The 11,784-nt window shown below is 44.2% G+C and overlaps 1 protein-coding gene and 1 long non-coding RNA gene across 5 annotated transcripts in view; one reads left to right on the top strand and one right to left on the bottom strand.

Moving 5' to 3' along the window:
* Positions 1–11,784, bottom strand: part of cblb (Cbl proto-oncogene B, E3 ubiquitin protein ligase) — a 154,301-nt gene that overhangs the window by 49,162 nt on the left and 93,355 nt on the right. For all 4 annotated transcript variants that reach the window (XM_040012759.1, XM_040012749.1, XM_040012769.1 and 1 more), the window contains exon 12: positions 3,297–3,674. In XM_040012759.1, the coding sequence (XP_039868693.1) occupies positions 3,297–3,674 (378 nt within the window). The remainder of the gene's footprint in view (positions 1–3,296; positions 3,675–11,784) is intronic.
* On the top strand, positions 5,307–11,155 carry LOC120722048. Its single transcript, XR_005693320.1, has 3 exons — positions 5,307–5,570; positions 6,191–6,286; positions 10,455–11,155. It is a non-coding gene; the product is annotated as an uncharacterized LOC120722048 (long non-coding RNA).

Here is an 11,784-nt window from a genome sequence, read left to right as displayed (position 1 = left end):
TCTGCCAATTGTCAGATACCTTTCTGAGATAATAAGCTGGCCAAAGGAGGAGATAGAAGCCACTGACATCAAGACAAGAAAACTACTGACCATGCATGGAGGGTTTAACCCAAGTCCAGCAACCTGAAGCTATACACTAAGCGGAAGGAAGGAGCCCAATGACTAGTGACTACATCCATGAATCCACCAACGGCAGTCCAGGAAAAGTTTGTGTTTAATAAAAAGTAAACTGATCAGTGATCATGATGCTTGTTAAGCTTGTGCTTATTACAAACTTTCGAGCAATCTTAGAGTATTCCCCATCTTAGTTAAGTGAGATAGAACGTCCAATGGAGGCTGTTAAGATAACATTTATTTTTGTAATGGTCAAAATTTTGATCTGACACTGGGTCTAAGAGAAATGTTAGAGAATCTCCAAAAATATTTAGATTTACCATTATAGTCCTCAAGAAAAGATTTAACCAAATGTTAGAGTAACCTAGAGCTGCAGCGACCTATTATTTTAGTATAGAGTAATCTATCAATTATTCCATTGATTAACCAAGTAATTTTGTAAGAAGTACTTTTGTCTTGTTAACAAGTAATAATAAATATTAAAACGAGAAAAAACACTGGTCTTTTAGAATGAAACCTAACCCTAACCCATTGGTTTCCATTTTAGAAACTGCAATGTTTTAAAGTTTAGCTGCATACAATATCTGTCAAAAAACAACAACTAAATGCTGTGATTGTTTGTACGTGCCATATTGAAATTTAAGCTTTTAAATAAAACATTTTTTAAATGCAAAAATATATAAATAATCTAAAGTACAGTCAAAGTCAAATAAAATAATATACATACAATCTAAACTAAGGCATAAAAAATAATCTTTCTTCTTGGAAGGCTTTCTGACATGAGGAGGCAAGTGTTGTGCTGCTGAAACACATGAGAACACAGCAGGAACAAATCAGACATAACCAGATAGGGGAAGCAAAACAGAAAACAATACAAATGCAACAAGAACTACCAAAAGATAACAGGAAGGAGCTCAAACACTGAGACTCAGACATAATCACTCGAGCCTGACACTAAGACGGGGCTAAACAAACATGGAAACACATAACAAACTGGGGAGGCAAAGGATAAAATACAGAGAAGAACATGGGAAGGGAGACAGAACTCCGAGGTCTGACTGGGATGAGAGAGAGATGAAGTGACACAGATGTAGATAGAGAGAGAAAAAGACACTGAAGGGTAGGGCTGCCACGATTAGTCGACTAGTCACGATTACGTCGACTATCAAAATCGTCGACCACTGATTTAATAGTCGACGCGTCGTTTGAAGCTTTGTAAGATCACAAAAGACGCAGGAATAAGTAGTAGAATTTAAGAGTGTAATAACGGACTGAAACAGAAGATGGCAGCAGTGTATGTACAAGGATGCCAGCTGCCGTTAAACCCCGAAGAAGAAGCTGTGTCCCAGAATTCATAGCGCAGCCCAGCTCAGTTTCCAACAATGGCGGCAGCTAGTTAGTTTTAATATTACTCTTATTATTCTTTCTGGGTCACAAAATAAACCCATCCATCCATTCGCTTCCGCTTCTCCTTTTCAGGGTCGCGGGGGGCGCTGGAGCCTATCCCAGCTGTCATAGAGCGAGAGGTGGGGTACACGCTGGACAGGTCGCCAGTCTGTCGCGAGAATGTAACTGTGTAAACCTCAAATATCTGCTCAGTTTATCAAGACACCACATATTTTCAAAAGCGCTCCAACGTTTTCGGAGATGTCTGTTACCCACTAGCTCGATAGCTAGCCGGGAGCAAGGCTCACTAGAGCCGTGAGAACACCGGACTCCCAGCAAATCGTTTTCAAACCCACCGCCGTCTTTCGCTACTCAGGTTAAACATATATAGGTCACTTAGATAACTTAAAAATGTTATTGTTTGGCTTTTTTTTTTTTGTATTTTATTTGTTCCTGAGTAAATCGGTTTGGCTGAGATTAAAGTTATAGTTTTTACACAGCTGAATAAACGTCAAGCAGACAACTGATTATCAGAAGTGGGAGATGCTCGAGAATATACTCCGGTGTCCTGTTATATTTTAGATAGCAAGGAGTTTATTAAACTTCACCGAAACAATCTGCAAATTTCATTAAAATTTAATAAACTATCATCTTGTCTTTATTTTTAGTTAGCACATACCTTAAACACTTAAAGCTGTAAGCTAATGATAGTTATATAAGAGCAGATGCTGCTGGTGCAATAAGCTGTACGTCTAATGGATGCGTGATCTGATTAGTCGACTAATCGCAAAAATAATCGGTGACTAGTCGACTATCAAAATAATCATTTGTGGCAGCCCTACTGAAGGGTAATAAACAAGGACAGAGGGTAAGACAAAAGGGGAAAGGCTAAAGAAAACTAAAAAATCCAAACTAACATGAATCCTTGGGCAAGACACTTCACCCGTTGCCTACCGGTGGTGGTCAGAGGGCCCGGTGGCGCCAGTGTCCGGCTGCCTCGCCTCTGTCAGTGCGCCCCAGGGTGGCTGTGGCTACAATGTAGCTTGCCATCACCAGTGTGTGAATGTGTGTGTGAATGGGTGAAAAGTTTGCCGCACAGCAAGAAGGTCCTGAGTTCAATTTCAACATCAGGCCGGGGTCTTTCTGTGTGGAGTTTGCATGTTCTCCCCGTGTTTGCGTGGGTTCCCTCTGGGTACTCCGGCTTCCTCCCACCGTCCAAAGACATGCAGCTTGTGGGGATAGGTTAATTGGATAATCCAAATTGTCACTAGGTGTGAATGTGCGAATGAATGTGAGTGCGAATGGTTGTCTGTCCCTGTGTGTTGGCCCTGCAACAGACTGGCGACCTGTCCAGGGTGTACCCTGCCTCTCGCCCTATGACAGCTGGGATAGGCTCCAGCGCCCCCTGCGACCCTGAAAAGGATAAGCGGAAGCGAATGGATGGATGGATGGAACATGAATCCCTGAGGTAAAACAATAATCAGAAACTCATAAGCACATGGAAACTAAACTAAGAAAAATAAATCAGTCTTTAAGAATACAACAGTGATAATAAACAAGCTTCAAAAGTCCACACAAACAAAACATTGGGTCAAAGAACCATGACAAACCCATCCCACAGTTCTGGACACATCGAACCTCACGGGGCAGAATGAAGAGACTAAACAAAGTCACAGTTAGGATTCTTCCTCCCAGAATTGTGAGAGTTTATCCTTTCTTTTACTTAGTAAATTCAAAAAAATACAGTCCAGTACTGGCTTATCATTTTAAATATTTAAAAGACACGTAATCTTTACCTTGGAGCTCTCTGAATTTCCTGCCCCGTCCAACCTTTGATGTAACCTCACAAATTCCACAGATGGACAACTGCGTGGTCTTCTGTTCAAGTGACAAGGCACAGTGGGTCCCAGCTGGAGTTGGTGTTCCCCTCCAGTCTTGTGTGCATCTGTCAAATGGCTGTCTTTGGAGCACCAAGTCTCAGAGGAAATTTGGAATTCTGACAGCATGCCTGTAGAAGAAGAGGACATGTACGAGGAACCGGGGAGCGAAGAGTGGTGTGATTCAGGGGGGACAGGAGGAGGACGCTCGGGAGGAGGAGGTGGTGGTGGGTCCCTCTGTGGAGGAGGTGGGGCTGGAAGAGGCTTGTCTTGCTTCCTAGATATGCCTGGTGAAGACTAAAGGGGTAGAAAGATAAAGTTGTTCAATTAAATGAGACAACTAATTTGATACCTGGATTTACATTTTTTAAAATTCTTTTAATTAATCTGGTCGTCCATCCATTCTCTTCATGGGGAAACTGGAGCCTCTCCCAGCTACCATAGGGCAACAGGAAGGGTACACCCTGAACAGATCGCAGGGCCAACACAGAGAGACAGATAACTATTCACACTTTCAGGTGTGTGCTAACACAATGCCATAATCTTCCCAGGAGTAAAAATCTCCATAAATTTACCTCTGTAAAATGCTCAGAGAAAATACAGAAAACCCAAGAGCCAAATCTCAGACTCTACAGGACTCTGTTATTATTAGTTAAATGTTAAAGTTCAGTTTGCAAAAGACTGAACAAGTATGACTGTGCCTTGGATTAAAAGGGTTGCCAGAAAAAAAGCATTTTTCTACTTAAAAGAACATGGTTTAGCAGGGCTCGCAAAATCGCTAGCCCAACGGCTATCGATTTTTCCAGTCGGGCTACCAAAATCTATCTCTGCCCTGCCCGTCGGGCTATCATAGGAAGCAAAAATATATGTCAATGCTTTTGCATTCTTTCGGAAATGTAGCTGGGTAATTATGTCATTGGCATCGGTGAGCCACTGTCAATATGTGACATATTGAAATCGCGTTTGAATTTGCGCTTGTTTTTTGCTTTCACTTTGCAATCGTGCGAACTGTGTATAGAGAGCGACAGTACTGATTGGTGACGATAATTTGCGCACCAATTCCTCTGACATCGTCTTATCAATCGTTAGCTTATGTTGGGATTCAGAGATTCTTTTATTGCTACCATATAATTTGCCTTATGAAGAATGTATTAATAACATGTTTCACAGTATCATTTATCAGTAATATTTCCTACAGGGTTTATATTGCATTGAATATGTCTGTCATCACATTGACCTTTCTATTTTTACAGGTTGAGTTCATTTTATACACAATGCATGAATGTGCTTGGTTAGAGTTGATGTTCCATTCTAGAAGGTTTTAAGCTTCACTGGTGAGAGTGTCCAGATGATACATGCTGAGGGGAGATGAGAACATAGCAGGTTAATTGCATGCATGCTTACAATACACATATTAATCTAGTAGCAGGTTTGAGTGAAGGCCTAAGCGTCTTCTACTTCAGTTTGAGACTGGCTGCAAAGTACTCTACTTAGTGATTAATGACGAGGGTCCATTATTAGCTCTCAGAGATGCTAAGACCTGAAGTTATTACCTTAAAAGGCAAGTAATGTAGAAAGGAGAAGTTATATGTCGGTGTAAGGTTATACAGTGGGGCAAAAAAGTATTTAGTCAGCCACCGATTGTGCAAGTTCCCCCACTTAAAATGATGACAGAGGTCAGTAATTTGCACCAGAGTTACACTTCAACTGTGAGAGACAGAATGTGAAAAAAAAATCCATGAATCCACATGGTAGGATTTGTAAAGAATTTATTCGTAAATCAGGGTGGAAAATAAGTATTTGGTCAATAACAAAAATACAACTCAATACTTTGTAACATAACCTTTGTTGGCAATAACAGAGGTCAAACGTTTACTATAGGTCTTTACCAGGTTTGCACACACAGTAGCTGGTATTTTGACCTGACCCAGGACCGTGACAACCTGTTTTTTTTTTTTTTTAAATCATGCCCTGGCTTTGTCACACTGAATCATGTTGAAAAGATCTATTTTCATGGCTCCCCCCATTACCATTTCCTTGTACTTCTTTCTACCAGTCTATTTTATTTTGTGACATTAACATCTTAAATGTACCCCTAATTATTAATAGCTGTGTTAGTATTTATAATGCATTTTGTTTTTTTTTATCATGTGCAGATCTACCAAGGGTCAGTGGCACAGTTCACCTTTTGTGGTAAGTTATAACACTTCATATGTGGTCACATAAGTAAGTTGTTTCATCAGTTGTTCAGTTCTTATAAAATGTTGTATAATTGTACCAAATCACTGAGGATACATCCAATGTGTAAATCACAATCAACAATTTTACTGTGATATTCGCTCGTGTTTAGAGAATCTCCATTATCTTTGTTACTGAGTTTCCATTTTTGTAGGGCCAAATTTGTATTAAAAATTAATATTTTCATATGATGTGAAATGACTCAATCATTTCTAATTTTTAGAAGAAACCATTCATTAAGTCCCTTAAGGTGAAGATTTCATATAATGATAAAATTAACACAAATTAAAAGTTTCACTGATAAACACACAATTTTTCCTTGCTTTGAACCCCATGTTCTATATAGATTACAGCTCTGATCTGGAGAACACTATCTTAAAATACTGTGTAGGGTTTTTGTCAAATGATTAAGAAACAGACTCTCTGTCACAAGAGACAGAAAGGTTGTATCTTAAAAGAAAAGTCTCCAAAATTTAGTAGAGTCTGATGTCATGCAGTTTCATAAACATGTATTCTCCCCAAAGAATGACACCTGAAAACTTTGCGTTAAATGAACTTTTCTTTTCCCTTTTTAGGAGGCGCCTGATATCAACGTGAAACGCACTGCAGTACTTCGTGCCCTTCCTGTATACCTGTGGGAGGAGGACCCAGAATTCTTTTAGACATGTAATGTAAGTGTATTTTTGCATTACTTAAATTCTGCCAGTAAGATAAAATGCTATGGATTTTTTTTAAATACAATTTAATACCCTAGCAGCTACCAAATTGTACAAACAAAATACCCTCTCTTTAGAAAACCCTCACACAGGGGGGATGGTCACATCTTGCAGGAGCTTTCTTCTCTTCAGGAACTTTCTGCAGGAGGGGGAGATACAGGAGAGGTGGAGGAAGATCTCAGCCTGGGCGTTTACCGTCTTATGTAGTCTGGAAGATGAGTGGATGGTGGGGTGGGTGCAGTTTTCTCTGTGGTGGGGTTGGGTGGACTGTCCAGGGCTCTGTGGAGCCGGGGGGCGCTACTGCACTGGGCCCCGGTCTGATGGGCCTGGGCCCCCTTTCCCTGGCGGGTCGCGAAGGGTGGGAGTGCCTACTGGGGTCAGCGGGGGAGCTGGCCCCAGGGAGGGGTTACCTGCCCCTCCCTTCCTTCCCTCCCCATCTCCAGCTGCCTCCCTCTTCCCGCTCCTCCACAACCACCCACACATGCAGGGCCTTGGAGTAGGGGTATGTCACCAGGGTGCAGAGGAGGCTACCCCCCCCTCTGTCCCCTTCTGGCTGCCTCTGCCTCAATTTTATCCCACAACTTAGACATTCACATTATTCACACTCTCATTACACATACATATAGGATCTTGGGGGTGGGCACAATCACGGAGTCCAAATTACCATCAGGGTGTATACCTCACCCCTGACGTCGTTGCCCACCTCTCAATTTTAAATACACTTAGTCATTGAGGGCTAGCAGGAGGGACTATGCACTTACCTGCTGCTCCTTGGCAGGTAGCTCCATGCCCTCCTGGGTTTTAATTGCACCTTAGAACACATATGCATCAACACTACAATGAGCGGGTGGAGGGAGGTTTGGAGTCTTCTCCCACCCCCATTCTCTGCGGCCTGCTGGAGCGGGAGGGCTAGTAGGAGGAGTTGGCCATCCGACTGCGGTCTGGGGTGTGGGGCCTCCCTGCTGCTGCGGAGTCGGGATGGTCTGCCTCTCCCCACCGCAGGGAAAAGGGTAACACCACCTGGGTCTGGGTGCAATTCCCCCCTCCAGGGGCAAGGGTACCTAGACCCGGTTTGTAGAGTACGCTTGGGGAGTGTGATTGTGTGTACAGCGTCTCTTTATGTCTGTCTCCACGTTGGTTGAATGTGGAGTGAGTGCATATGAGAGCATGAGGGTGGGAATGGATGTTTGTGTCTGTGTGTGCCTGTATGTCTGTGTCTATATGTCAGGTTGGGTATCAGACGCCACCTCTCTGGGGACACCTCAGGCCCTCCAAGGTTTGGAGGCCTATCTCCACCCACCACCACTTCCCCTGCCGGTGGCGGACTCCCTCAGGTGTCGGTGTGTTGGTGGTTCCTTGTGTCTGGGGGTGGGCGTCCGGGTACACACCGGCTCACTCCTTGGCGGCCGCTTGTCGGGGCCTGGGGCCTGGGGCTCGCTCGGGCCCCTTTGGAGGTGGGGTGCCCCCGGCCTCTCGGCCTGGGGCTCGGTCACTCAGGCACAGCTGGGGGCCGGCGGAGCTCACGGGCGCGTCACTGCAACTCCCCCTGGCTTCTGCTGGCCCCAGGGAGGGGTTACCTGCCCCTCCCTTCCTTCCCTCCCCATCTCCAGCTGCCTCCCTCTTCCCGCTCCTCCACAACCACCCACACATGCAGGGCCTTGGAGTAGGGGTATGTCACCAGGGTGCAGAGGAGGCTACCCCCCCCTCTGTCCCCTTCTGGCTGCCTCTGCCTCAATTTTATCCCACAACTTAGACATTCACATTATTCACACTCTCATTACACATACATATAGGATCTTGGGGGTGGGCACAATCACGGAGTCCAAATTACCATCAGGGTGTATACCTCACCCCTGACGTCGTTGCCCACCTCTCAATTTTAAATACACTTAGTCATTGAGGGCTAGCAGGAGGGACTATGCACTTACCTGCTGCTCCTTGGCAGGTAGCTCCATGCCCTCCTGGGTTTTAATTGCACCTTAGAACACATATGCATCAACACTACAATGAGCGGGTGGAGGGAGGTTTGGAGTCTTCTCCCACCCCCATTCTCTGCGGCCTGCTGGAGCGGGAGGGCTAGTAGGAGGAGTTGGCCGTCCGACTGCGGTCTGGGGTGTGGGGCCTCCCTGCTGCTGCGGAGTCGGGATGGTCTGCCTCTCCCCACCGCAGGGAAAAGGGTAACACCACCTGGGTCTGGGTGCAATTCCCCCCTCCAGGGGCAAGGGTACCTAGACCCGGTTTGTAGAGTACGCTTGGGGAGTGTGATTGTGTGTACAGCGTCTCTTTATGTCTGTCTCCACGTTGGTTGAATGTGGAGTGAGTGCATATGAGAGCATGAGGGTGGGAATGGATGTTTGTGTCTGTGTGTGCCTGTATGTCTGTGTCTATATGTCAGGTTGGGTATCAGACGCCACCTCTCTGGGGACACCTCAGGCCCTCCAAGGTTTGGAGGCCTATCTCCACCCACCACCACTTCCCCTGCCGGTGGCGGACTCCCTCAGGTGTCGGTGTGTTGGTGGTTCCTTGTGTCTGGGGGTGGGCGTCCGGGTACACACCGGCTCACTCCTTGGCGGCCGCTTGTCGGGGCCTGGGGCCTGGGGCTCGCTCGGGCCCCTTTGGAGGTGGGGTGCCCCCGGCCTCTCAGCCTGGGGCTCGGTCACTCAGGCACAGCTGGGGGCCGGCGGAGCTCACGGGCGCGTCACTGCAACTCCCCCTGGCTTCTGCTCCGCGGCTGCTGGGCGAGCCCTCATCTGGGACTCTCCTCAGCTCTTACTGGAACAGTGGCGCGGCTGCCCCTCTGTTGGTCTTCCATGGTCTCTTGTGTTCTGGGGGCCTCTGGATGTCTGGAGTTTTGATCTCCCCCATACCCGCTTCACACCCTGGAGGACGGGCTGTGGCCCCCCCACACTCCCTAGCAGATCATTACATGGAGAAACCTTTGGAATGCAAGCATGCTGATCCACACAGGTATGCACACAGGTGTACACATGGGTATTCACAGACGCGGACTAAAGCTTTCTTGGCTGCTGCCTCAAAGCACACTGTGCACTGTCTATCTTGCGTGCTGCACAATATCGTTTATTATTTAGTAACTATTGATCTCTATGACTAGCTAGTTTATTGTGATGGTGCTTTGTTTTCTCTATTATTATGTTGCTCTTTGTTGTTTGCTGTCTCCTCTGTTTGTTTGTTTTTTGTTTTTTTCTCCATACAGGTGACCCAGGAGTTTTTTTTTTTTTTCGTTTTTTTTTCTCTCTCTTCCCCCCCCTTCTCACCGTCTCTTCTCCCCTTTGGTTTTCTTTCTTTCTCTCCCCCTCTTTCTCTCATTCATTCCCCCTGTCCTATTTATTAAAAAAAAAAAAAAAAAAAAAAAATGACAAAGGATGAACTGAAGCTCTGCCATCACGTAATGTCGCATACTGCTGTTTCTGATGTCATTTAAAAAAAAAAAAAAGAAAAAGAAAAAAAAGAAAAGAAAACCCTCACACACACACACACAGGTCAGGAGCAGGGCACAGGCGTATCACAGCACTATGGCTATCCTGCAGGTGGCCCCAAAACCAGGCTGAAGTCAAGATCTAGTTTCTTTTTGAGATAAAGTCATGAAATAAAAAATTACTTTTTTTTTTTAGAAAAATAACAAAAATACAAATTATGTAATGCAAGAAGCTAACACGTTAATGTACATTTTTCAAAAAAAGTAGAGTACCCTAACTCGTTACAAAGTAACCCACTACACTGCTGAATGTTTTGCTAGATTACAGGTCATGCTTGTCACATTCTCTCAAACCAACCTTACTTATTTAATTGGGGCGATCGTGGCTCAAGAGTTGGGAGTTTGCCTTGTAATCAGAAGGTTGCCGGTTCGAGCCCTGGCTCCGACAGTCTCGGTCGTTGTGTCCTTGGGCAAGACACTTCACCCGTTGCCTACTGGTGGTGGTCAGAGGGCCCGCTGGTGCCAGTGTCCGGCAGCCTCGCCTCTGTCAGTGCGCCCCAGGGTGGCTGTGGCTACAATGTAGCTGCCATCACCAGTGTGTGAATGGGTGTGAATGTCTGGATGACTGAATGTGTAAAGCGCTATACAAATACAGGCCATTTACCATTGATACTGTGTCTATTCCAGGCGGACGCATTGGATGAGTCGACCCTCATTGACACTTCAGTTGCCCTTCTCACAGTGGTTACCGACGGCGCTTCCCAGTCCAGTCCATTTTACTTCCTCAAGCATGGCTGTTGTGGTGAAAGGCGACTAGGTGATGCGTGATATTCCCAGATTTGCAGATGCATTTGCTTTATTGTTTGGCTTGATCTATGCTCTGCATTTAGACTACCCCAGGAAGCTGGTTCACACATTTGCCTTTGTCCAAAATATCTTCATGGGGCTTGATGATGGCAAACCCCTGAAACCCCTGCCTACATGCTCTTAAGGAATATAAGGCAATGTTTGTTAGGACACGCACTCTGTTACTGAGCACTTTGTTTGAAGCACTTTAAGCACTTTAAGTTTACTACAGGCTTTGGGTGGATTTAACTCCATCAGTTTACCTAATTTTCCTATACTTGACTGCCTTATCTGGTTATTTGGAAGCTGATCGTCTTTGTACCCATTTTAAAAAATTGTTTTTCATTTCTATTTAAAAAAAAAAGTGATTAGTATTTGACTTTTTGTTTTGCATTTTTGTGTATTTTGAGAAAGATGCAATTAGGACTGATGTCGTCCTTTGTGATTTTATAAAAAGATAAATGTTCTACACAGAATTTATAATGCTCACTTTATGGTGCCGATGTCCATGTTAGTTGTTTTATAAAAACATTTGTGATGTTTTTAGATTTTCATGAAAAAATGTTAAATAAACAAAATGTAAAGTAACTGAATTTCCGTACTTTTTTTTTTTTTAGTAGTCTACACTCAAACATTGAAACATAAATATCTTTTAATTAATAATCAGATAATTTGAGTTTAGGTTGTAATATAATTGCATTGTGTTGCATCAAAATAATAAACTACAAGAAACACAAAAATATTGAAATTAAAGTATACAGTCTTTGAGTAAAGCTCAATTAATAAAATATAAAATATAATTAAAAATTTTTAGGTTAACAATAAATACAAATTTTGAGTACCCCATACTTAGAAGATATGAGTTTTTGTACTTAAATCTTTTGAGGTAATCAGTTTCCACAAAAGTTTTAAGTTCAGTCAACTTGTTCGGGTTTACAGTGTAGGTGTTAAGACTGGCTGGGTTGTGCAGGTGAAACCACTTGTTTTATCAAAAGTGTACCAGCAGATATTGTTTCAGCTAAGAGCTACTGGGTGCGGCCTACTTCCCCTTTTTTACTTCCCCTTTGAACAGGAGAAGAAACACGCACTGTAGGCCTCTTTAAGATTAAAAGAATAACGTTGCTTGTCTCCTGGTGATTTAAAATAACAGGCCTTGCTGAATGGTGTGAGT

The sequence above is a fragment of the Simochromis diagramma genome, unplaced genomic scaffold (genome assembly GCF_900408965.1).
Source record: "Simochromis diagramma unplaced genomic scaffold, fSimDia1.1 OVJJ01000123.1, whole genome shotgun sequence".
Taxonomy (NCBI): domain Eukaryota; kingdom Metazoa; phylum Chordata; class Actinopteri; order Cichliformes; family Cichlidae; genus Simochromis; species Simochromis diagramma.
Note: the sequence above shows the minus strand (reverse complement) of the source record. Positions and strands in the feature narration are given on the sequence as shown.